At 50.0% G+C, this 27,257-nt stretch overlaps 1 protein-coding gene across 1 annotated transcript in view; it reads right to left on the minus strand.

Annotated features, from left to right (window-relative positions):
• The window catches only part of mindy4 (MINDY lysine 48 deubiquitinase 4), a 278,164-nt gene that overhangs the window by 194,194 nt on the left and 56,713 nt on the right, over nt 1-27,257 (minus strand). Inside the window, exons 3-5 of the mRNA XM_070881748.1 lie at nt 24,903-25,129; nt 21,577-21,853; nt 15,366-15,853 (exon numbers count right to left, since the gene is read on the minus strand). Coding sequence (XP_070737849.1) covers nt 15,366-15,853; nt 21,577-21,853; nt 24,903-25,129 — 992 coding nt within the window. The remainder of the gene's footprint in view (nt 1-15,365; nt 15,854-21,576; nt 21,854-24,902; nt 25,130-27,257) is intronic.

The raw sequence follows: 27,257 nt of genomic DNA on the forward strand, positions 1-27,257 counted from the left end.
GGAGAACCAGTGGATGTGGTGTACTTGGACTTTCAAAAAGGCTTTTGACAAGGTCCCACACGAAAGATTAGTGTGCAAAATTAAAGCACATGGTATTGGGGGTAATGTACTGACGTGGATAGAGAACTGGTTGGCAGACAGGAAGCAAAGAGTAGGAATAAACGGGTCCTTCCCAGAATGGCAGGCAGTGACTAGTGGGGTACTGCAAGGTTCAGTGATGGGACCCCAGCTATTTACAATATACATTAATGATTTAGATGAAGGAATTGAGTGTAATATCTCCAAGTTTGCAGACGACACTAAGCTGGGTGGCGGTGTGAGCTGCGAGGAGGATGCTAAGAGACTGCAGGGTGACTTGGACAGGTTAGGTGACTGGGCAAATGCATGGCAGTTGCAGTATAATGTGGATAAATGTGAGGTTATCCACTTTGATGGCAAAAACAGGAAGCCAGAATATTATCTGAATGGTGACAGATTAGGAAAAGGGGAGATGCAACGAGACCTGGGTGCCATGGTTCATCAGTCATTGAAAGTTGGACTGCAGGTACAGGAGGCGGTGAAGGCGGCAAATAGTATGTTGGCCTTCATAGCGAGAGGATGAGAGTATAGGAGCAGGGAGGTCTTACTGCAGTTGTAGAGGGCCTTGGTGAGGCCACACCTTGAATATTGTGTACAGTTTTGGTCTCCTAATCTGAGGAAGGGCATTCTTGCTATTGAGGGAGTGCAGCGAAGGTTCACCAGACTGATTCTTGGGATGGCTGGACTGACATATGAGGAGAGACTGGATCAACTGGACCTTTATACATTGGAGTTTAGAAGGATGAGGGGGGATCTCATAGGAATGGGGTACTGAAGTTGCATGTTCAGCCATGAACTCATTGAATGGCGGTGCAGGCTAGAAGGGCCGAATGGCCTACTCCTGCACCTATTTTCTATGTTTCTATGTAGAAACATAAAATTCTGACGGGATTGGACAGGTTATATGCAAGAAGAATGTTCCCGATGTTGGGGAAGTCCAGAACCAGGGGTCACAGTCTAAGGATAAGGGGTAAGCCATTTAGGACTGAGATGAGGAGAAACTTCTTCACCCAGAGTGGTGAACCTGTGGAATTCTCTACCACAGAAAGTTGTTGAGGCCAGTTCGTTATATATTTTCAAAAGGGAATTAGATATGGCCCTTACAGCTAAAGGGGTCAAGGGGTATGGAGAGAAAGCAAGAATGGGGTACTGAAGTTGCATGATCAGCCATGATCATATTGAATGGTGGTGCAGGCTCGAAGGGCCGAATGGCCTGCTCCTGCACCTATTTTCTATGTTTCTATGCCTGGTCCACAAGCTCTGGAATTTCCTCCCTAAACCTCTCTGGTGCTTTCCCCTCCTTTAAGTCGCTCCTTAAAAACTACTTCTTTGACCGAGCTTTTGGTCATCTGTCTTAGTATCTCATCATGTGGCTCGGTGCCAAATTTTGTTCGGTCACGATTCTGTGAAGCATTTTGTGAGTTTTTTTACTACGTTGTTGCAAATGCAAGTTGTTGTTGTCCTTGAACTGTCGGTAGCAGTTTGATATGGCGAGTGGCTTGCTGGAGCACTTCAGAGGGCGATTAAGAGTCAACCACGTTGGTTGTCACATATAGGCCAGCCCGGGTAAGGATGGCAAGTTTCCTTCCCTAAAAGGATATTAGTGAACAAGTTGGCTTTATATTTCCAGACTTTTCAAACTGGATTCAAATTCTCAAAATGTGCATGGAGCAATTTGAACTCGCTTTCTACGCGATCATTAGCCCAGGCCTCTGGCCAGGCCAGTAACACAACCACGACACTGCCATGTTTGTGCGGATTGAATTAAGTTCGCTCCATTTCCATTTCTGCAGGAGGTACATGGCGACTTCAAAATAAAACAGCAAACAAATTTAAAGTAAGATTTCGGTGAATCTGAAAGACACATGGGGAGCTGAAGCAAAATAAACCACAGTAACCAGCTCACAGATAGTGTCGAAAGACACGGCTGTTATCTACTATCAGAATATTTGCTGGACTTTGTTTGGGTTTTTATTGGGAGGGAATGTTAATTATATTATCAGCTGATCTTAGATTGGCAGGAATTCTAAACACACTGTTCTGTGGAGAGCTGCAGTGCATCTCCCTGACCCAGGCCTAGGTAACAGTCAATAAATCCTAACATAGGTTAGTTGGAGTTTCTCTCACCTCCTGTCCTGGGTTACAGTTCTATAGGTTCCAGCAACTCTCTCATCATAGGCGGTCCCTCGAACGAGGATGACCTGCTTCCACGAGAGTTCACAGATGTTTCAATGAAGGACCCGATGTTCCAGTCCTGAACTCCAGTTGAAGGGATGGAAGATGCCTGTGTGTGGATTTTTTTTAATGTGTGGTGACCATTGCACACCAGCCACCACACAGGCTTGACAGAGCGAGGTCTTTATCCCGTGGCAAGGATTAACCAGGACGACTGGAGACCTGCTCTGCTGCACAGACCTCGTGCGCCCACAGATCGCAGTGTGGGCTGGTCCGTGCTGCCCCTGGGCCTTCGGCTCTTCTGGGCCGCGTACCTTCATTCGCCGCACCTCCGCCACAATATTTCAGGGCCCGGTGCTCCAGCTCTATTTATAGCCCCAACCTGCGGTGGTGTTTTCACACAGGTCGGGGCGGCCCATGATGTTCCAGGGCCGGCGCTCCAGGTAACATTGAAACATAGAAAATAGGTGCAGGAGTGGGCCATTCGGCCCTTCGAGCCTGCACCACCATTCAATAAGATCATGGCTGATCATTCCCTCAGTACCCCTTTCCTGCTTTCTCTCCATACCCCTTAATCCCTTTAGCCATAAGGGCCATATCTAACTCCCTCTTGAATATATCTAATGAACCGGCCTCAACAACTCTCTGCGGCAGGGAACTCCACAGGTTCACAATTCTCTGAGTGAAGAAGTTTCTCCTCATCTCAGTCCTAAATAGCCTACCCCTTATCTTAAGACTATGTCCCCTGGTTCTGGACTTCCCCAACATCTAACCTGTCCAGTCCCGTCCGAATCTTGTGTTTCTATGAGATCCCCTCTCATCCTTCTAAACTCCAATGTATAAAGACCCAGTTGATCCAGTCTCTCCTCATATGTCAGTCCTGTCATCCCGGGAATCAGTCTGGTGAACCTTCGCTGCACTCCCTCAATTGCAAGAACATCCTTCCTCAGATTAGGAGACCAAAACTGAACACAATATTCCAGCTAAGGCCTCACCAAGGCCCTGTACAACTGCAATAAGACCTCCCTGCTCCTATACTCAAATCCTCTAGCTATGAAGGCCAACATACCATTTGCCTTCTTCACTGCCTGCTGTACCTGTATACCAACTTTCAATGACTGATGAACCATGACACCCAGGTCTCGTTGCACCTCCCCTTTTCCTAATCTGCCGCCATTCAGGTAATATTCTGTCTTCGCGTTTTTGCCCCCAAAGTGGATAACCTCACATTCATCCACATTATACTGCATCTGCCATGCATTTGCCCACTCACCTAACCTATCCAAATCACTCTGCAGCCTCTTAGCGTCCCCCTCACAGCTCACACCGCCACCCAGTTTAGTGCCATATGCAAACTTGGAGATATTACACTCAATTAACATAAGAACATAAGAACATAAGAACATAAGAACATAAGAACATAAGAACATAAGAACATAAGAACATAAGAACATAAGAACATAAGAACATAAGAACAAGGAACAGGAGTAGGCCATCTAGCACCTCGAGCCTGCTCCACCATTCAATAAGATCATGGCTGATCTGGCCGTGGACTCAGCTCCACTTACCCGCCCTCTCCCCGTAACCCTTAATTCCCTTATTGGTTAAAAATCGATCTATCTTCATCCAAATCTTTGATGTATATTGTAAAGAGCTGAGGTTCCAGCACTGAGCCCTGCAGCACTCCACTAGTCACTGCCAGCCATTCTGAAAAGGACCCGTTTATCCCGACTCTCTGCTTCCTGTCTGCCAACCAATTCTCTATCCATATCAGTATATTACCCCCAATACCATGTGCTTGGATTTTGCACACTAATCTGTTGTGTGGGACCTTGTCAAAAGCCTTTTGAAAGTCCAAATACACTACATCCACTGGTTCTCCCTTGTCCACTCTACTAGTTACATCCTCAAAACATTCCAGAAGATTTGTCAAGCATGATTTCCCCTTCATAAATCCATGCTGACTTGGACCAATCTTGTCACTGTTTTCCAAATGCGCTGCTATTTCATCCTTAATAATTGATTCCAACATTTTCCCCACTACTGATGTCAGGCTAATCGGTCTATGATTACCCGGTTTCTCTCTTCCTCCTTTTTTAAACAGTGATGTTACATTAGCTACCCTCCAGTCCATAGGAACTGATCCAGAGTCGATAGACTGTTGGAAAATGCATCCACTATTTCTAGGACTTCTTCCTTAAGTACAAACTATCAGGCCCCGGGGATTTATCGGCCTTCAATCCCATCAATTTCCCAAACACAATTTCCTGCCTAATAAGGATATCCTTCAGTTCCTCCTTCTCACTAGACCCTCGGTCCCCTAGTACTTCCGGAAGGTTATTTGTGTCTTCCTTCGTGCAGACAGAACTAAAGTATTTGTTCAATTGGTCTGCCATTTCTTTGTTCCCCATTATAAATTCACCTGAATCCGACTGCAAGGGACCTACCTTTGTCTTCACTAATCTTTTTCTCTTCACATATCTATAGAAGCTTTTGCAGTCAGTTTTTATGTTCCCGGCAAGCTTCTTCTCGTACTCTATTTTCCCCCTCTTAATTAAACCCTTTGTCGTCCTCTGCTGAATTCTAAATTTCTCCCAATCCTCAGGTTTGCTGCTTTTTCTGGCCAATTTATATGCCTCTTCCTTGGATTTAACACTATCCTTAATTTCCCTTGTTAGCCACGGTTGAACTACCTTCCCTGTTTTATTTTTACTCCAGACAGGGATGTACAATTGCTGAAGTTCATCCATTTGATCTTTAAATGTTTGCATTGCCTATCCACCGTCAACCCTTTAAGTATCATTTGCCAGTCTATTCCAGCCAATTCATACCTCAAACCATCGAAGTTACCTTTCCTTAAGTTCAGGACCTTAGTTTCTGAATTAACTGTGTCACTCTCCATCTTAATAAAGAATTCTACCATATTATGATTAATCTTCCCCAAGGGGCCTCGCACAACAAGATTGCGAATTAGTCCTTTCTCATTACACATCACGCAGTCTAGGATGGCCAGCTCCCTAGTTGGTTCCTCGACATATTGGTTTAAAAAACCATCCCTAATACACTCCAAGAAATCCTCCTCCACCGCATTGCTACCAATTTGGTTAGCCCAATCAACATGTAGATTAAAGTCATCCCATGATAACTGCTGTACCTTTATTGCACGCATCCCTAATTTCTTGTTTGATGCTGTCCGCAACCTCACTACTACTGTTTGATGGTCTGTACACAACTCCCACTAGCGTTTTCTGCCCTTTGATATTCTGTAGCTCCACCCATACCGATTCCACATCATCCAAGCTAATGTCCTTTCTTACTATTGCATTAATTTTCTCTTTAACCAGCAATGCCACCCCGCCTCCTTTTCCTTTTTGTCTTTCCTTCCTAAATGTTGAATACCCCTGGATGTTGAGTTCCCAGCCTTGGTCACCCTGGAGCCATGTCTCCGTGATGCCAATTACATCATAACCGTTAACTGCTATCTGCGCAGTTAATTCGTCCACCTTATTCCGAATACTGCTCGCTTTGAGGCACAGATCCTTCAGGCTTGTCTTTCTAACACACTTTGCCGCTTTAGAATTTTGCTGTAATGTGGCTCTTTTTGCTTTTTGCCTTGGGTTTCTCTGCTCTCCACTTTTACTTTTCTTCTTTCTCTCTTTTGCTTCTGCCCCCATTCTACTTCCTCTGTCTCCCTGCATTGGTTCCCATCCCCCTGCCATATTAGTTTAATTCCTCCCCAACAGCACTAGCAAACACTCCACCTGGGACATTGGTTCCAGTCCTGCCCAGGTGCAGACCGTCCGGTTTGTACTAGTCCCACCTCCCCCAGAACCGGTTCCAATGTCCCAGGAACTTGAATCCCTCCCTTCTGCACCACTCCTCAAGCCACATATTCATCTGAGCTATCCTGCGATTCCTACTCTGACTCGCACGTTGCACTGGTAGCAATCCTGAGATTACTACTTTTGAGGACCTACTTTTTAAATTTAGCTCCTAGCTCCCTAAATTCATCTCGTCGGACCTCATCCCGTTTACCTATATCGTTGGTACCTATATGCACAACAACTGGCTGTTCACCTTCCTTTTTCAGAATGTCCTCCACCCACTCCAAGACATCCTTGACCCTTGCACCAGGGAGGCAACATACCATCCTGGAGTCTCGGTTGCAGCTGCAGAAATGTCTATCTATTCCCCTTACAATCGAATCCCCTATCACTATAGCTCTCCCACTCTTTTTCCTGCCCTCCTGTGCACCCACGGTGCCATGAACTTGGCTGCTGCTGCCCTCCCCTGATGAGTCATCCATCCCAACAGTACCCAAAGTGGTGTATCTGTTTTGTAGGGGGATGACCGCAGGGGACCCCTGCACTGCTCTTCCTGTTGGTCACCCATTCCCTATCTGGCTGTGTACCCTTTACTGCGGTAAGACCAACTCACTAAACACGCTACTCACGTCCACTTGAGCATCGTGGATGCTCCAGAGTGAATCCACTTCGCAGCTCCAGTGCCGCAATGCGGTCTGTTAGGAGCTGCAGGTGGATGCACTTTCCGCACACGTAATCGTCAGGGACACCGAAAGCTTCCCTGACTTCCCACATAGTACAGGGGGAGCATAACACGTGTCCGAGCTGTCTACTTATAGCCCCGACCTGCGATGGAGTTCTCACACAGGTCGGGGTGGCCCACGATGTACTCTCTCAGTACGACATCAGTATTCTTCAAGAGATTACAGTCATCCTTCCATAGGTCACCCCCCCACTATAATACCCCTTTTCAAACTTAATTGCAGGCCGTTCGCAACCTTGGTGTCGTATTTCACCCCGAGATGAGCTTCCGATTATCCCGCTATAATTAAGACAGGGTACTTCCACCTCTATCATCATCAGCGTCATAGGCAGTCCCTCGGAGTCGAGGAAGACTTGCTTCCACTCTCGAAGTGAGTTCTCAGGTGATTGAACAGTCCAATGCAGGAATCACAGGTGGGACAGACAGTGGTTGAAGGGAAGGGGTGAGTGGCTCATTTGCCGCAAGCTTCTTCCGCTGTCTGCGCTTGGTTTCTGCATGCTCTCGGCGATGAGACTCGAGGTGCTCAACGCCCTCCCGGATGCACTTCCTCCAATTCGGGCGGCCTCTGGCCAGGGACTCCCAGGTGTCGATGGGGATGTCGCACTTTATCAAGGAGGCTTTGAGTGTGTCCTTGAAACGTTTCCTCTGCCCACCTGGGGCTTGCTTGCCGTGTAAGAGTTCAGAGTAGAGCGCTTGCTTTGGGAGTTTCATGTTGGGCATGCGGACGATATGGCCCGCCCAACGGAGCTGGTCGAGTGTGGTCAGTGTTTCGATGCTGGGGATATTGTCCTGATCGAGAACACTGACGTCAGTGCATCTGTTCTCCCAGTGGGTTTGAAGGATCTTGCGGAGGCAGCGCTGGTGGTACTTCTCCAGCGCTTTGGAATGTCTGCTGTACATGGTCTACGTCTCGGCCATATAGGAGAGCATGTATCACTACTGCTCTGTAGACCATACTCTTCTGTAACATCACCCATCTCCGCTCCTGCCTCTACTTATCTGTTGAAACCCTCATCCATGCCGTTGTTACCTGACTATTCTAACACACTCCTGGCTGGACTCCCACGTTCCACCCTCTGTAAATTTGAGCTCATCCAAAACTCTGCTGCCCATGTCCTAACTCACACCAAGTCCCGCTCACCCATCACCCCTGTGCCCGCTGACCTACATTGGCTCCCGGTTAAGCAACATCTCGATTTCAAAATTCTCATCCTGGTTTTCAAATCCCTCCATGGCCTCGTTCCCTCCCATCTCTGTAATCGCCTCCAGCTCCACAACCCTCTGTGATCTCTGTGCTCCTCCAATTCTGGCCTTTTGCGCAACCCCAATTTTAATCGCCCCACCAGTGGCAGCTGTGCCTTCAGTTGCCAAGGTCCTAAGCTCTGGAATTCCCTCCCTAAACCTCTCTAGCTTTTTCCTCCTTTAAGACGCTCCTTAAAACCTACCTCTCTGCCCTAATATTCCCTTCTGTGGCTCAGTGGCAACTTTTGTTTGTTAATGCTCTTGTGAAGCACATTCTGACGTTACTATGTTAACGATTTAAAAGGCGCTATATAAATGTAAGTTGTTGAACTTCAGGTACCATATCACTGAGTTTGATCAGATATAACAGAGTTATATAAAAGGGTTTTGAAACGAGTAAATAAGGAGAGACTGTTTCCACTGGCAGGAGGGGCGATAACCAGAGGACACAGATTTTTTTTTAATTGGCAAAAGAGCCCGAGGAGATGAGGTGAGGGAAAATGATTTTTTTTTTTTTACACGAGTTATTGAGATCTAGAACGCACTGCTTGAAAAGGCATTGGAAGCAGATTCAATGGTAACTTTTAAAAGGGAATTGGATAAATACTTGAAAAGGAGATGTTTGCAGGGCTATGGGGAAAGAGCAGGGGAACGGGACTAACTGGACAAGCTCATTCAAAGAGCCGGTACAGGCACGAGGGACCAAATGGCCTCCTTCTGTGCTGTATCATTCCACGATTGTGTTGGCTGCATTTGCTCTCTATGCACGGTCCTGAACTGGTGAGAAGGGAGGAAAGAGTGCGGTTGTTTTTGAACCCAACACACCTGGATCGGACCAGCCTCAACTTTCATGGTACTGTCCCATTCCAGGCAACTGCGGGCACTCAGACGTCAGCCCGGCTGCAATACGCCACACCCCATGAGGGCGCCGAGACAACAGAGAGGGTACGGTGCAGATTCACCGGGATACAAATACAGTGAAAGACTTGGGAATAGTTGGGGGCTGCCTGTCGCTAGAACAGTGGAGATTACAGGTGACTTGATCAGAGCTGTTTGAAATGATGGCAGGTTGGGACAGAGTCGATGGACAGAGACCGTTTCCAATGATTGAAGGGTCAAGATGAAGGGGACGTAGATAGAAGATTTAGGATTGTGAGGCTGTGGATTCACTATTGAAGTTAGCGACGGAAACATAGACGGTGTCAACTTTTAAGACTAGGCTAGAGAGGTGGTTTGAGGGAAAGGAAAATAAAGGGGTGAAGGCTTGTGGGTTTAAAACTACTGCTGGTGAGGATGAGCACCAACAGACTGGCTGGGCAGAATGTTGTCATTTCTATTGTAATTGTGTGCGTGAGCCCAGGCCGTGTGTGAATTTGAGCACCAATAGTTTTTGGCAGTAGGCATAGCCGAAACGGGCCCAGCAAAAACCTACTCATTGTTACTTTCCTGTCAATCAACCTGTGTCAGTAATATTGAATATGCAGCCGATGTCACGGCACAGGACACACTGCCACACAGTGGCCAAGTAACAAACTGCAGCAATTAATGCACTGTACAATCAAGCCGAGTTCCCCATCCACTGATTTGGGATGGGGAGGGAGGGAAGTGGTCCTCATTTGCAAATCCCTTCTCAATTTCACCCCACCCTATCCGAGTGATCTTCTTAGCAACATAGGAACAGGAGGAGGCCATTCAGCCCCTCGAGCCTGTTCCGCCAATCAATGAGATCATGGGTATGCACCAACCTGCGTCTTGCTCCCCTCAGGCTCCGGCTCACTGCTGGTTCTCCACTCCCACCGTTCCACCTCAAGAGACTGTTCTTTCAGGTCATCACGCTCTTGCGCTTGGGAACTTTTGCCACAAAGCACTTTGCCATGCTACCTCCCTCTAACACTCTCTCTTTGATCGCGAGTTAAGTCCCGCTCCCCCAGCCCATTAACCTTTCTCGCCTCTAGTTCCGCCTCCTTGGTAAAGTGCTTGGAGCTGATCCCCTACATAAAAGGGTGACACAAGTGGCTGGTCAGAAGGAAAGAGAGGGGGAACTTCAACAACTTGCATTTATGTAGCACTTTTAACATAGTATCCGGCACCCTCGGGACCTGGCTTGTCCCAAACAAGGTCACGTGTTTGGGTGGACTGCACCGTTAAGTGCTGTTGCTGGGGTAAGTGTGAGTGTGCACCGATTGGCTGGACCGGCTGTCAGTGAGCAGGGGGCCTCGAAGAGTCGGCAGGCCACGAAGAGCCAGCGGGCCCCGGAAGAGCCGGCCCGACCACCCGGAGGAGCAGCTGGCCCCGAGGACGGTGACTGCAGGAGTTCCAGCAGGGCAACAAGGAGGTTGCAGCCAATTGAGGAGAAAGATTATATTGGCGAGTAGGGTTTTGACAGTCGTGTTCTGTGCATGCGCCACCCCCGACAGCTGGGAATGGTGCCGGACGAGGGGTGGTGCCAGATAAGGGAATACCCGATTAGAGAGGTTCACCCTGTAAAACGTCCCATGGTGCTTCACAGAAGCGTTAACAAATTTTGGCTCCAAGCCACATAATCGGGTAGGTGACCAAAAGCTTGAATCAAAGAGGTAGCTTTTAAAGGAGCGTTGTAAAGGGGAGAGAGAGGTGGCGAAGGGGAGAGGTTTAGGAAGGGAACGCCCGAGCTTACGGACGAGGCAGAAGGCACGGCCGCCAATGGTGGAGCGAACAAAGTGGGAGATGGACATGAGGCCAGAATTGGAGGAGCGCAGAGATCTCAGACATCTCCTAGCAGCCAAGCACTGGACTGTCTGTCTGGCCTCCCTTTCTTACTGAATAAATGTTGTGTGCTCCAGGAAACTTAAACAGAGGGGTAGACCAGAAGGGGGGGTTGCGGGGCACAACTAAAATTTCAAACACTGCCGCAGCTTGAACCAAAAGTTGTTGTACAATTGCCTGAGAAAACACTGCAATGTAAATGTTAGACAACATCTCTCAGGCACTACTTGTTCCCTTCTACTACAAACAATGGATCCTCGTACAACCCTACGTGACTGGAACACATGCCAACTGGTGTCACTATGACTTCGAAGATGAAAGCCTTCAAACGACGTTGGACTCGAGACATATAGTCATCGGGTCACCCTCGACTGATCAGAATCTTCTGGATTCCTCTTTCTCACACTCGATGCCAATAATTCAGCAGGGTTACGTTGCGCATCTCGCATTGGCAGTGAACTGGAGTGAGCGCCATAACAAGGTGGTAGCGAGCTCCACATTCTCACCGCTCGCTGGGTAAAGAACCTTCTCCTCAATTCCCTATTAGTGAATATCTTCTATCTACGGCCTCGAGTTCTAGTCTCCCCCGGCCGCTAGTTCTAGTCTCCCCCACAAGTGGGAGCATCTTCCCAGCAATGTTCCCTCCAAGCTGCGCAGCCGCCCAGTAAGGGAAAGGTCCGTGCAGGACACTCACTGGCTTCCCCATTGTAAATACCGTGGAAATTTAAAGGGACCGCGCACTAAAGGGGGAGAGAGTATAAAAGCAGAGAAGTCCTGCTACAACTGTACAGGGTATTGATAAGGCCACTTCTGGAGTACTGCATACAGTTTTGGTCTCCTTATTTGAGGGAGGGATATACTTGCATTGGAGGCAGTTCAGAGAAGGCTCACGAAGTTGATTCCTGAGATGAGGGGGTTGTCTTATGAAGAAAGGTTGGGCCTATACTCATTGGAGTTTAGAAGAATGAGAGGTGATCTTATTGAAACATACAAGATTCTGAGAGGGCTCGACAGGGTAGATGCAGAGGGGAGGTTTCCCCTCGTCGGGAAAATCCCGAACTAGGGGGCATAGTCTCAGAATAAGGGGTTGCCCATTTAAAACTGAGATAAGGAGGAATTTCTTCTCTGAGGATTGTAAATCTGTGGAATTCGCTGCCTCTGAGTTCTGGAGGCTGGGTCATTGAATATATTTAAGGTGGAGATAAACAGATTTTTGAGCGATAAGGGAGTAAAGGGTTATGGGGAGCGGGCAGGGAGCTGAGTCAATGATCAGATCAGCCATGATCTTATTGAATGGCGGAGCAAGCTCGAGGAGCCAAATGGCCTACTCCTACTCCTATTTCTTATGTTCTTATGCTCAAAAAAGGAACAGGCTGTGCAGAACAAAGTGCAGCTTACAGGAAACATCGCTTGCCACTGCCTACCCCATCAAACTCCTTCATCATTTAAAAACACAGAAACATAGAAAATAGGTGCAGGAGTAGGCCATTCGGCCCTTTGAGCCTGCACCACCATTCAATATGATTATGGCTGATCATGCAACTTCAGTACCTCATTCCTGCTTTCTCTCCATACCCCCTTGATCCCTTTAGCCGTAAGGGCCACATCTAACTCCCTTTTGAATATATCTAACGAACTGGCCTCAACAACTTTGTGGAAGAGAATTCCACAGGTTAACAACTCTCTGGGTGAAGAAGTTTCTCCTCATCTCAGTCCTAAATGGCTTACCCCTTATCCTTAGACTGTGACCCCTGATTCTGGACTTCCCCAACATCGAGAACATTCTTCCTGCATCTAACCTATCCAATCCCGTCCAAAACCTCTATTAAGTCACCCCTCAGCCTTCTCTTTGAGAGAAAAGAGCCGCAGCCTGTTCAGTCTTTCCCGACGGGTATAACCTCATTTCTGGCATCATCCTTGTAAATCTTTTTTGCACCTTCTCCAGTGCCTCGATATCCTTTTTAATACTATGGAGGGCAGAACTATGCACAGTACTCCAAGTGTGGTCTAACCAAGGTTCGATGCAACACTTCACCCGGGGCAAAGAAATTGCCTTTGCTGATAAAGTTCTGCAAGTAGCATTTTGAATGATGTGAAACCTGCATTCAGTTGTAACACTTCATGCTGTGTTTTAGCATCATTGTGATCAGTGCTCCCTCCGACGGCCTGGTGAAGCATTACAAGTGAGCTGTATTTCTTTACACTGTCTGATACACATCAAACTTCACACTTCTGTCTCACTTTTTTTTTTAAAACATGCAAATTGGTGCTGTGGCATCCAATTTGTTTAAATTTCACACTCACAAAAGCAACACCACCTCAATATTGATCAGGTATGAATCAAAGTCAGGGAAAGCAATCAGATAAACCGCCAGTGAGGGGAAAAATAAATTGCTTTAATGTAACGCCTTTCGTGACCGCTGCACTAAGGCGCTTCACCGCCAACCTTGTTTATTTATAAGTGTTGTGTTGTAGTGTAGGAAAACGCGACCGGCAATTTGCGCACAGCAAGGTCCCACAAACAGCAATGAGATAAGTGAGCAGATAATGCTGGGGGATAAATATTGGGCAGGATGCCCTGCTCTTCTTCAAAACAGTGCCCAGCGGATCATTTATGTCCCTCCGAGAGCTGACGGGGATCCTCGGTTCAATGTCTATTCCGAAACACAGCGCGTCTGACAGTGCGGCACTCCCTCAGTGCTGCACTGGTGTGTCGGCCTGGATGACGTGCTCACGTCCCTGGAGTGCAGTTTCGTCCCAAGATCTGCTGACTCAGAGGAGTGTGTGCTACCCGCCGAGCCAAGGTTGCCAACTTTTCTTTAAAAGAAATTTGTTCCTGGGATGCGGGCGTCACTGGCAAGGCCGGCATTTATTGCCCATCCCTAGTTGCCCTCGAGAAGGTGGTGGTGAGCAGCCGCCTTGAACCGCTGCAGTCCGTGTGGTGAAGGTGCTCCCACAGTGCTGTTAGGGAGAGAGTTCCAGGATTTTGACCCAGCAACGATGAAGGAACGGCGATATACTTTCAAGACAGGATGGTGCGTAACTTAGGGGAGAACGTGGAGGTGATGGTGTTCCCAATGCGTCTGCTGCCCTTGTCCTTCTCAGTGACAGAGGTCGCGGGTTTGGGAAGTGCTGCTGAAGAAGCCTTGGCGAGTTGCTTCAGTGCATCTTGTAGATGGTACACACTGCAGCCACGGTGCGCCGGTGGTGAAGGGAGTGAATGTTTAAGGTGGTGAATGGGGTGCCAATCAAACGAGCTGCTTTGTCCTGGATGGTGTCGAGTTTCGTGAGCAATGTTGGAGCTGCACTCATCCAGGCAAGTGGAGAGTATTCCATCGCACTCCTGAATTGTGTCTTGTAGATGGTGGAAAGGCTTTGGGGAGTCAGGAGGGGAGACACTCGCCACAGAATACCCAGCCTCTGACCTGCTCTTGTTGCCACTAAGGCAGTAATAGTGCCCATGGGATCTAAGCTATACTAAGCTACTAAGGACATGTGAAGACAATGCATCAATCATGAGCCATAGACAAAGGCCATCGATAAAAAGAAGGCTCACCAACAGTGCAGTCGTTATGTGCACTGCCAGCGTGGAAGCAGCCGATAAGGACCAAGAAAGTCCCAGATTTGTAACCTCAGTGCAGTGCTGAGGGAGCGCTGCACTGTTGGAGGCACCATCTTTCGGCTGAGACGTTAAACCGAGTCCCCGTCAGCTCTCTCAGGTGGACGTAAAAGATCCCATGGCACTATTTCGAATAAGAGCAGGGGAATTCCCCTCGTGCTCTAGCCAATATTCATCCTTCAATCAACATCACTAAAACAGATTATCTGGTCATTATTTCAGCGGTGTTTGAGGGAGCTTGCTGTGCGCAAATTGGCTGCCGTGTTGCCTTCTTAACAACAGTGACTGCACTTCAAAAGGACTGCATTGGCTGTGAAGCGCTTTGGGAAGTCTGGGGTCGTGAAAGGCGCGATTATAAACGCACGTGTTTCTTTAGATCATGTGATGTTAAAAATACAGCAGTGGGAACTGGGCCTGACCTCAACATGTACACACACATTTTCTAGGAGAAATTACTGCAGAGTTGACCAGCAAATATTCCTTGCAAACTTTTCTTCTCCTTAGCCCGGAGAGGGGGGAGGGTGGAAGAGAGGGGAGAGGGGAGAGGGGAGAGGGGAGAGGGGGGAAGAGAGGGGAGAGGGGGGAAGAGAGGGGAGAGGGGAGAGGGGAGAGGGGAGAGGGGAGAGGGGAGAGGGGAGAGGGGAGAGGGGAGAGGGGAGAGGGGAGAGGGGAGAGGGGAGAGGGGAGAGGGGAGAGGAGAGAGGAGAGAGGGGAGAGGGGAGAGGGGAGAGGAGAGAGGGGAGAGGAGAGAGGGGAGAGGAGAGAGGAGAGAGGGGAGAGGGGAGAGGGGAGAGGGGAAGCAGTGCCCAGCTGTTCCCCAGGTGAGACCACCACAAAATCAGGATCCCGACACTTTTTATCCACCAACTCATCAAGCAAACCCATGCGTGAAGATTCACCTGGCAACAGGTAGCACAGTTTGAGAGCAGAAGTTGCTTACCTACAATGTGGATCTTCAGCCGCCATAATGTCACTGTCTCTTGCCTTGTGCTCAATGTTCATGCAGTCTGGAGCGAACTTCACCTTCCTGCTCTTTTCGGGCAGGTTGGCGTTGAGGTTGGAAAGCAGTTTCTTCTCCTGCCCGCTGGGCGCCGGCCCCCGTTCTCGCTCCGACAGCCTTTCCGCACCAGGGTCATCCGCCAGCTCGTGGAACCATCGGAAATCCGGAGGCTTCTGACTGAGGCGGCTGCCCGGAAACAGGCCGGAGGGTTTCTTTTGTGGGTAGTCCTGAGCGGCCGCGCTGTCATCCACATTGTCCATCACCAGCGCGCCGGTGCCGGGCAACCAGTCGGAGCTGGCGGCATTTTCGCACAAGTTGCCCGTCTGCCGCACGTAAGTGGAAGTGCCGCTGTCAACGTCGCTCTCAATTGCTTGCAAAGTCAGGCTGGATCCCGAGCCCCGTCTGCTCAGGCGCTTTTTGGAGGAGTCCTGCACAAGATTGGAAAACGTTGTTAGAAAAGATCATTCAAGGGTTAGAGCATCCTGGGGGTCGTCCCACTCCGCGCGGGGGGTGGGGTCAGCCTGCTCCGTGCGGGGAGTCGGTCCGCTCCGCCCCGGGGCGGGTGAGTCGGTCCAATCCGTGCAGGGGGGGGGGGGGGGGAGGGTCAGCCTGCTCCGCGCGGGGAGTCGGTCCGCTCCGCCCCGGGGCGGGTGAGTCGGTCCAATCCGTGCGGGGGGGGGGGGGGGGTCAGCCTGCTCCGCGCGGGGACCAGTCCACTCCGCTCCGGGGGGTCAGCTTGCTCCTCCCCGGGGAGTCGGTCCGCTCCGGGGCGGGTGAGTCGGTCCAATCCGTGCAGGGAGGGGGGGGGGGGTCGGTCCGCTCCATGCCGAGGGGTTTGCCCACTCCGCGATAGGGGGTTGGCCCGCTCGGCCTCTAGCCAGGGTCAGCCCGCTCCACGCGAGTGTTGGAACAAGAGAGAGTGTCAGTCTACACTAGGAGTGAAGTGCATGCAAGCGTTAGCAAGCTCCAGCGTTGCAATCTCCAGAGGGATGTTGCGGTATCTTATATTGGTCTGGAGTTTTATTTTATGTTGATTAAAGTGAGCAATGTTAGTGTTGGAGAATCAAACATACTCCAATCCAGGCACCCGATCTCAGGATCAAGTATTGCCAGGTTAGCAAGAGTAGAGCACCCTCGACTCTGCCTCAAAGGGCTCTGTCCCCAGTCTATAAGGGCAGCCTCTACTGCACATATACGAGTTTCCCGTACTGACCTCTCAACAGTGATACCACCAGTTCAGTGTCAATGAGGAGCATTTTTATGCTTTGGGTTAACACCATCAGAACTGCATTGAGTCTGCCTAAACTTTCTTCAATAAGATCTTTGTAGTGTAAGAAATAGCGTATTGGAAAAACCGTGAACTGGAAGAAATAACTGGAGACAAAAAAAGTCTCTTCAGACTGTTGTTGGACACTTAGAATTTGTTTATGTTTTTGATTCCCTGCTGATGTTATAACATCCTGCATTGTGGCGGCGACCTTATTTCCAGGCTAGCTGTCTGTTTGTGTGCTAGAAAGGTTGTTGACTGTATCTTTGATCTAGCCAACATCATCAAGAATAATAATTACCTTTATTTATAGAACGCCTTTAATGTAGCAAAACGTCCCAAGGCTTCACAACAGTGTTACAGACAAAACAGATAAATTTGACGCCAAGCCACAAAAGAAGAAATTAAGGCAGATGACCAAAAAGCTTGGTTAAAGAGGCAGCTTTTAAGGGGCGTCTTAAAGGAGGGAAGAGAGGGAGAGAGGCGGAGAGGTTTAGGGAGGGAGTTCCAGAGTTTGGGGCCCAAACAACTGAAAGCACGTCTACCGATGGTTGAGCAGTTATAATGAGGGATGTTCAAAAGGCCAGAATTTAAGGAGTGCGGACATCTTGTGGGATTGAGAGGCTGAAAAAGATGACAGAGATAGGGAGTGGCAAAGCCCTGGAGTGAGTTGTAAACAAGGATGAGAATTTTGAAATCGAGGTGTTGTTTAACTGGGAGCCAATGTGGTCAGAAAGCACAGGTGTGATGGCTGATCTTGACTTGGTGCGGGTTAGTTCACAGGCTGCAGAGTTTTGCATGACCTCAAGTTTACATAGTGTAGAACGTGGGAGGCCAGCGAGGAATGAGTTCGAGTAGTCAAGTCTAGGGGTAACAAGGGCACGAATGAGGGTTTCAGCAGAAAAGCTGAGGCAGGGGCAGAGGCGGGCAATGTTACGGATGTGGAAAAACCTTGAGAGGATAAGCTTGGGAGAGATCGGAGGAAATCAGATGGATGGTCCCTCAGAAAGTATAAAGAGGAAAGAAGTGAAGAGTTGGGTTTTTTTAACCTCAAAGTTGAGACAAAGAACTCGACGTGCTATTGGTCACTGAGTTTTAAGGAGAAACTCTACAGATTGAATGAAAATGTCCATATTCTACCCAAGGCCCACCCCTAAAAAAGAGAATTAAAAGACGACCTAGAGCGCTTTTTAGCTCAGACGGTGCAGAAAAGAGCTGTTCATGCACCCCAACCATCTGCCCAATCAAGAGCGATATCAGCTACTTGTCACGGTCGTATGTCTATTATGTCTATCCTGATGGTGTGTCGTGTTTGGCTATATTTAAACTACCACTCCTTACTAAAACACCTTATGACTCCCAAGATCCTTTGGGTAATCTGTGTTTCCTGGCTACTGTAAGATTTGGATCACAGGTCACGCAAAGACATCAGATTGGTCAGGGCTGGATCTGAACTCTCGCCCGTCAGTCCGGGGCCTGTGTCTAAACCACTCCTGGTCTTTGTAGACCATGGCAAGCTTTTTCACCTTGTCCAGAACAGTCAAACCAGAGGACATGGCCTATGCTTGAACTCAAAACTAATCTAGGGAAACAATATTTCAGTGAACGAGTGGTCAATCTATGGAACAGGCTCCCTAGGGAGATGGCGGAAGCATTTTGTTTTGATTCATTCAAATAGGAATATCATGAACAGGAGGAGGCCATTCAGCACCTCCAGCCTGCTCCGCCATTCAATTAGATCATAGCTAATCTGCACCTCAACTTCCTTTTCCCTTTGCTCCGTGTCCATAGCTTTCTTTCAGAGAACATCAATTTAAGACACAGTACATGAATAATTTAACACATCCCGTGATGAGTGCAACATATTGAGGGAGGATAAAGGTGATTTTGGACCTATGGTTCCCAAAGTGCTCCTCACTGGGGAGGCTTTTAGTCACATGTTGTAGACTAATCGATGGAGATTGATTGTTCAACAACTCCATTATCGTTGTATCACCTGACTATTAGGATGGCAGGTGAAGTGGGGCTATCAAGCTCTGTTATAATTAAAGGGTTAAGAATGTATCTCGGAACTAAAAAGGGCTTTTGTAGTGGTCAACTTTACAAGCTGTGTAACCGGAGGACAATTACAAATAGCGAAACTGTTGAAACACAGGAAGCCCAGAGGGGCAGCTAAACAGGGCAGGGGGTCAAAAGTGACACATTGGAGACATAGGCGAATAATTGTGCAACGTGAAAGGGAATTAGTCAAGCAGCAATTGTGTATGCGGGCTTTGGGCCAACTAAACAACATAGTGGGGCCATGCACGAGGCTGACGTGCATCATTAAGTGTATAAAAGGTTGCGTGGAACTTTGTATCATTGGAAAGGCCTGGCTACAGACAACCAGCAGGCAGGCTCCCAACCGGTGCAAAATAGAAACATTCGGCCCTTCGAGCCTGCACCACCATTCAATATCATGGCTGATCATTCCCTCAGTATCCCTTTCCTGCTTTCTCTCCATACTCCTTGATCCCCTTAGCCGTAAGGGCCATATCTAACTCCCTCTTGAATATATCCAATGAACTGGCATCAACAACTCTCTGCGGCAGGGAATTCCACAGGTTAACAACTCTGAGTGAAGAAGTTTCTCCTCATCTCAGTCCTAAATGGCCTACCCCTTATCCTAAGACTGTGTCCCCTGGTTCTAGACTTCCCCAACATCGGGAACATTCTACCCACATCTAACCTGTCCCGTCCAGTCAGAATCTTAGATGTTTCTATGAGATCCCTTCTCATCCTTCTAAACTCCAGTGAATACAGGCCCAGTTGATCCAGTCTCTCCTCATATGTCAGTCCAGCCATCCCTGGAATCAGTCTGGTGAACCTTCGCTGCACTCCCTCAATAGCAAGAGCGTCCTTCCTCAGATTAGGAGACCAAAACTGAACACAATATTCCAGGTGAAGCCTCACCAAGGCCCTGTACAACTGCAGTAAGACCTCCCTGCTCCTATACTCAAATCCCCTAGCTATGAAGGCCAACATACCATTTGCCTTCTTCACCACCTGCGGTACCTGTATGCCAATTTTCAATGACTGATGAACCATGACACCTAGGTCTCGTTGCACCTCCCCTTTTTCTAATCTGCCGCCATTCAGATAATCTTCTGACTTCGCGTTTTTGCCACCAAAATGGATAACCTCACATTTACCCACATTATACTGCATCTGCCATGCATTTGCCCACTCACCTAACCTGTCCAAGTCACTCTGCAGCCTCCTAGCGTCCCCCTCACAGCTCACACCGCCATCCAGTTTAGTGTCATCTGCAAACTTGGAGATATTACACTCAATTCCTTCATCCAAATCATTGATGTATATTGTAAATAGCTGGGGTCCCAGCACTGAGCCCTGCGGCACCCCACTAGTCACTGCCTGCCAATCTGAAAAGGACCCGTTTATCACGACTCTCTGCTTCCTGTCCGCCAACCAGTTCTCCATAAAGACTACTTGAATCTTCGAACCCAGACCTAGTGTCGAGTGTTTATTTTAAATACTCCAATACAGAAGGTGAACTAGATGGACCTTGGAATTTTTTTTTTTTTTTTTTTTAAATCGCCTAGCATTTCCGTGGCAGATATTTTAGGTTTTCGTTCCCTATAACCTTCACCAGTGCTCTCCCCTCCTGACCTCTTACTTAATACAGTTGCATGGCAACAGCTCTCAGATATCGGATCCAAAGTCCCCTTCTTTAAATCGGAGCCTCACCACCGAGGGCCTGAATTGGCCTTTAAAAACGTAAAAAGAAAACAGGCCAATGGCTTTTGTGTCACTGTCACAACCGACAACTGAAGCCAACTTCTCAGGAATTGCACATTTCAAATTGCATGTATCCTGTGATTTTGCTAGCGGGTTGCTGATCATGGAGGAAGAGATTTTGAGAGAGGAATTTCAGAGCCGAAACTCAGTGGACTGAAAACAATAAAGAAACAGGCAGGCATTGTGGAGAACATGTGAGGCACTGAGCTACGGACAACTGACCCTCACAGGTAAACGGCCATTTGGGTGTCAGCCGTGGCTCAGTGGGTAGCACTTTCGCCTCGGAGTCAGAAGGTGATGGGGTTCAAATCCCATTCCAGATAGTTGAGCACAAAAATCTAGGCTGACACTCCAGTGCTGTACTGAGGGAGTGCTGCACTGTCGAAGGTGCCATCTTTCGGATGAGGTGTTAAACTGAGGACTTGTCTGCCCTCTCAGGTGTACAGTATTTTACTTTGTGTATTTACTTCCTGATTTTCTGACAGTAATTTCCTGTTACAGGTCAGTAGTGTGATGTTTGGTATAAACTTTAAAACCAATAGTGCATATGTGACATGCGCTAGTTGTGCTCAACTGTCTTACTCATAATTAAAAACATCTGGGAGTTCGTAACATGATCCCACTGCAAAGGTCCACAATTCGGGCTCCTAGTGTCACATTGCATTGAAGAACAGCAAGAAAGTTTTCCCGATGTCCTGGCCATTGTTCGTCCCTCGTCACTAAAGAAACAGATGATCTGGTCATATCACATTGCTGTTTATGGAAGCTTGCTGCACGCAAATTGGCTGCCACGTTTCATACATCACAACACAGACTGTACTTCAAAAAGGTACTTCATTGACTGTAAAGCCCTTTGGGACGTCCTGAGTCTGTGAAAGGTGTGATAGAAATGCAAATCTGTCCTTTTCGTTGGGCAAATGACAGGGAGACTTCCAGCAATTGGTGGAATTTTGCTCTACTGCAAGTCACCAACCTGAAGAGAGCTGGGGAGAATTATGGAGGAATAGAAGAAAAAGCAATTTAGTTGCATTCTGGAATTTGCTGGGTATATCAGTAGGACCTTCAAGTGATGAAGTAACTACCTACCTCTTGTAATGTGCAGACCGGCCCAGACAACATGCCACGCACAATACGAGTGGACCGTAGCCTGTGTGGCTCCACATTTGTCCCTCTGGCCTCCATGGGAAACATGCTGGACCTGGAAGAATCTGATGACAGGATGCTAACAGGAAGGTGTCCCGGTTCACCACCTGAAGAGCATTCATTGCTAGCTGGAGACCTATCCTTCTTCTTGAGTGAACTCTGTAGAATCTTCGTAGAAGGCATAGGCATGCAGGCCAAGCCAGCTGAATCATTGGAGAACCTAGGAATGGAATAGAATTGTGGTTACCTGCTCATGGCTACGATGAGGAATGTTACACTATGAAAGATAGTCATCTTTGACCCATAACTACGGGGAAAGAGCAGAGGAGTGAGTCTAATTGGATTAACAAAGCAGTAGCAGGACATTTGGAAAAGCAAAATTCGGTCAAGCAGAGTCAGCATGGATTTATGAAGAGGAAGTCATGTTTGACAAATTTGCTGGAGTTCTTTGAGGATGTAACGAACAGGGTGGATAAAGGGGAACCAGTGGATATGGTGCATTTGGATTTCCAGCAGGCATTAGACAAGGTGCCACATAAAAGGTTACTGCACAAGTTAAAAGTTCACAGGGTTGGGGGTAATATATCAGCATGGATAGAGGATTGGCTAATTAACAGAAAACAGAGAGTCGGGATAAATGGGTCATTCTCGGGTTGGCAATCAGCAACTAGTGGGGTGCTGCAGGGATCAGTGCTGGGACCCCAACTACTACGATCTATACTAACGACTCGGAAGAAGGGACTGAGTATAACGTAGCCAAGTTTGCTGATGATACAAAGATGGGAGGGCGCGCGCACGAGGGGGAGGGGGGGGGAGAGCGCGCGCACGAGGGGGAGGGGGGGGGAGAGCGCGCGCACGAGGGGGAGGGGGGGGAGAGCGCGCGCACGAGGGGGAGGGGGGGAGAGCGCGCGCACGAGGGGGAGGGGGGGGAGAGCGCGCGCACGAGGGGGAGGGGGGGGAGAGCGCGCGCACGAGGGGGAGGGGGGGGGAGAGCGCGCGCACGAGGGGGAGGGGGGGGAGAGCGCGCGCACGAGGGGGAGGGGGGGGAGCGCGCGCGCACGAGGGGGAGGGGGGAGCGCGCGCGCACGAGGGGGAGGGGGGAGCGCGCGCGCACGAGGGGGAGGGGGGAGCGCGCGCGCACGAGGGGGAGGGGGGAGCGCGCGCGCACGAGGGGGAGGGGGGAGCGCGCGCGCACGAGGGGGAGGGGGGAGCGCGCGCGCACGAGGGGGAGGGGGGAGCGCGCGCGCACGAGGGGGAGGGGGGAGCGCGCGCGCACGAGGGGGAGGGGGGAGCGCGCGCGCACGAGGGGGAGGGGGGAGCGCGCGCGCACGAGGGGGAGGGGGGAGCGCGCGCGCACGAGGGGGAGGGGGGAGCGCGCGCGCACGAGGGGGAGGGGGGAGCGCGCGCGCACGAGGGGGAGGGGGGAGCGCGCGCGCACGAGGGGGAGGGGGGAGCGCGCGCGCACGAGGGGGAGGGGGGAGCGCGCGCGCACGAGGGGGAGGGGGGAGCGCGCGCGCACGAGGGGGAGGGGGGAGCGCGCGCGCACGAGGGGGAGGGGGGAGCGCGCGCGCACGAGGGAGAGGGGGGAGCGCGCGCGCACGAGGGGGAGGGGGGGGCGCGCGCGCACGAGGGGGAGGGGGGAGCGCGCGCGCACGAGGGGGAGGGGGGGCGCGCGCGCACGAGGGGGAGGGGGGAGCGCGCGCGCACGAGGGGGAGGGGGGAGCGCGCGCGCACGAGGGGGAGGGGGGAGCGCGCGCGCACGAGGGGGAGGGGGGAGCGCGCGCGCACGAGGGGGAGGGGGGAGCGCGCGCGCACGAGGGGGAGGGGGGAGCGCGCGCGCACGAGGGGGAGGGGGGAGCGCGCGCGCACGAGGGGGAGGGGGGAGCGCGCGCGCACGAGGGGGAGGGGGGAGCGCGCGCGCACGAGGGGGAGGGGGGAGCGCGCGCGCACGAGGGGGAGGGGGGAGCGCGCGCGCACGAGGGGGAGGGGGGAGCGCGCGCGCACGAGGGGGAGGGGGGAGCGCGCGCGCACGAGGGGGAGGGGGGAGCGCGCGCGCACGAGGGGGAGGGGGGAGCGCGCGCGCACGAGGGGGAGGGGGGAGCGCGCGCGCACGAGGGAGAGGGGGGAGCGCGCGCGCACGAGGGGGAGGGGGGGGCGCGCGCGCACGAGGGGGAGGGGGGAGCGCGCGCGCACGAGGGGGAGGGGGGGGCGCGCGCGCACGAGGGGGAGGGGGGAGCGCGCGCGCACGAGGGGGAGGGGGGGCGCGCGCGCACGAGGGGGAGCGGGGAGCGCGCGCGCACGAGGGGGAGCGGGGAGCGCGCGCGCACGAGGGGGAGCGGGGAGCGCGCGCGCACGAGGGGGAGCGGGGAGCGCGCGCGCACGAGGGGGAGGGGGGAGCGCGCGCGCACGAGGGGGAGGGGGGAGCGCGCGCGCACGAGGGGGAGGGGGGAGCGCGCGCGCACGAGGGGGAGGGGGGAGCGCGCGCGCACCAGGGGGAGGTGGATGGGGAGAATGGGTACCAAGAATAGGTCTGGACTGGCAAGCCCTTCGGGTGAGGTTGGGGTATAAATTGCTGCTATGTGTTTTTCAATTCTTTTCATGTGTTGGGAGCTGGCTGTCTGCTTCACTTTGCAGCCTCAGCTCGCATTGTGGCCCTGGTTACCTTGGCAGCCCGATCTTTTTGGCACAAACCAAGGCTCCACCCCCAAAACTAAAGGTCGGGTTACGCCACGCTAAAATAAAGAAATCCAACGGGGAAACTTAGAATATTTTTTGTTGGCATACTTCGGCCCCAAAAAATCGGGAGTAACTCTTCAAGTACGCCAAAAAAATTGCATTGGGGAAAATTACAATAAGGGGCCGCCCATTTAAAACTGAGATGAGGAGAAATTTATTTTCTCAGAGGGTTGTGTATCTGTGGAATTCTCTACCCCAGAGAGCTGTGGAGACTGTGTCATTGAATATATTTAAGGCGGAGATGGACAGATTTTTGACTGATAAGGGAGTAAAGGGTTATGGGGAGCGGGCAGGGAAGTGGAGCTGAGTTCATGATCAGATCAGCCATGATCTTATTAAATGGCGGAACAGGCTCGAGGAGCCAAATGGCCTATGCCTGCTCCTATTTCTTATGTTCTTATTCTGTTCAATCTTCTCAGTTCTGGTATCAGCATTTGATCATTGCCAACCTCTCGTTAGCTGCCCCTTTGCCACAAGGCCACTTTTCCATATTATAAAGCAATGGTCACGCACCAATAGTGGACTTATTGTACCTGCAAGCCTCTGTTTTATTCAAGTCGTGAAATCCTCCGCCCCCATCCTCATCAGAGAGGTCGTAGATATTTACGAAGGTACTGTCAAAGCGCACTCCTTTGGCTCGCTGGCTTACTATAGCTGGCGTTCGAAAATTATCCCGCAGCGTATTCTTTGTGTTCTCAGAATTGTCCAGGAAGTATTTGGTGATTATCTCAAGCATCGTCTTTAGAGGCATCACCTGAGCCTGCAAAACAGTTTTTAAAAATATATATATCTGCCCAATGGTCAATAAGGCTGGACGCCAAGAATTATCACTGCAAAGTAAAATATTTATTGATTTCCTACAATAAGTAATGCAGAAATAGTATTCAGCTGATGCATGTCCCTCCAATTCTGGCCTCTTGTGCATCCCCGATTACACCTCACCCCTCCACTGGCGGCCATGTCTTCAGTTGCCCAAGTCCCAAGCTCTGGAATTCCCTCCCTAAATCTCTCCGCATCTCCCTCGTCTTTTAAGACGCTCCTTAAAACTTACCTCTTTGACTAAGCTTTGGTCACCTGTCCCAATATCTTCTAACATGGCTCAGTCTCACATTTTGTCTGATAACACTCCTGTGAAGTGCCTTGGGTTGATTTTTGCTACATTAAAGGTGCCCCAAGAAAGTGCGCTTGGAACTCAAGAAATATGAGCAGCAGTGGGCCATTCGGCCCCTTGAGCCTGTTCCGCCATTTAATAAGATCATGGCTGATCTTCTACCTCAACTCCACTTTCCTGCACTATCCTTACATCCCCCGATATCCAAAAATCTATATCTCTGTCTTGAATATGCTCAACGACTGACTCTCCATACCCCTCTGGGGTAGAGAATTCCAAAAATTTCGCCTCATCTCAGTCCTAAATGGCCGACTCCTTATTCTGAGACTGTGACCCCTGGTTCTAGACTCCCCAGCCAGGGGAAACATCCTCCCTGCCTCTACCTTGTCAAGGCCTGAAAGAATTTTGTATGTTTCAATGAGATCAATTCTCATTCTTCTAAACTCGAGGGGGCCAATTTTCAGCAAGGCCTCCGCCCACCCAAGTGCAACACAAAGTGCCGCCGATGGCCGCCGAACTACCGGACGTGGCCAAGGCTAGTGGAGGCCAGAGGATTGGGAAACTTTTAAAAGCCAGCAAAGAACGACTAAAAAAAAAAGAGAGGGATGATAGATTATAAAAGTAAACTAGCACAAAATATAAAAACAGATAGTAAGAGTTTCTACAGATACATAAAAAGGAAAAGAGTAGCTAAAGTAAAGGTTGGTCCCCTAGAGGATAAGACTGGGGAATTAATAATGGGGAACAGGGAAATGGCAGAGACTTTGAACAAATATTTTGTATCAGTCTTGGCAGTAGAAGACACTAAAAACATCCCAAAAGGGGATAATCAAGGGGCTATAGGGAGGGAGGAACGTAATACAATCATTATCACTGAAGTAGTAGTACTTGGTAAAATAATGGGACTAAAGGCAGGAAAGTCTCCTGGACCTGATGGCTTGCATCCTAAGGTCTTAAAATAGGTGGCTGCTGAGATAGTGGATGCATAGGTTGTAATCTACCAAAATACCCTGGATTCTGGGGAGGTCCCAGCAGATTGGAAAACCGCAAATGTAACGCCCCTATTTAAAAAAGGAGTTAGACAAAAAGCAGGAAATGATAGACCATTTCGTCTAACATTGGGAAAATGTTTTATCCCATTATTAAGGAAGCAGTAGCAGGACATTTGGAAAAGCATAATTTAATCGAGCCGAGTCAGCATGGTTTTATGAAAGGGAAATCATGTTTGACAAATTTGCTGGAGTTCTTCGAGGATGTAACAAGCAGGATGGATGAGGGGGAACCAGTGGATGTGGTGTATTTGGATTTCCAGAAGGCATTCGATAAAGTGCCACACAAAAAGTTACTGCACAAGATAAAAGTTCACGGAGTTGGAGGCAATATATTAACATGGATTGAGGATTCACTAGCTAACAGAAAAAAGAGAGTCAGGATAAACGGGTCATTTTCCAGTTGGGGTGCCACAGGGATTTGTGCTGGGGGCTCAACTATTTACAATCTATATTAAACTAATATGGCAGGGGGATGGGAACCAATGCAGGGAGACAGAGGGAAACAAAAAAGGAGGCAGAAGCAAAAGACAGAAAGGAGATGAGGAAAAGTGGAGGGCAGAGAAACCCAAGGCAAAGAACAAAAAGGGCCACTGTACAGCAAAATTCTAAAAGGACAAAGGGTGTTAAAAAAAACAAGCCTGAAGGCTTTGTGTCTTAATGCAAGGAGTATCTGCAATAAGGTGGATGAATTAACTCTGAAAATAAATGTTAACAAATATGATGTG

The sequence above is a fragment of the Pristiophorus japonicus genome, chromosome 5 (assembly GCF_044704955.1).
Source record: "Pristiophorus japonicus isolate sPriJap1 chromosome 5, sPriJap1.hap1, whole genome shotgun sequence".
In the NCBI taxonomy this organism is placed as follows: Eukaryota; Metazoa; Chordata; class Chondrichthyes; family Pristiophoridae; genus Pristiophorus; species Pristiophorus japonicus.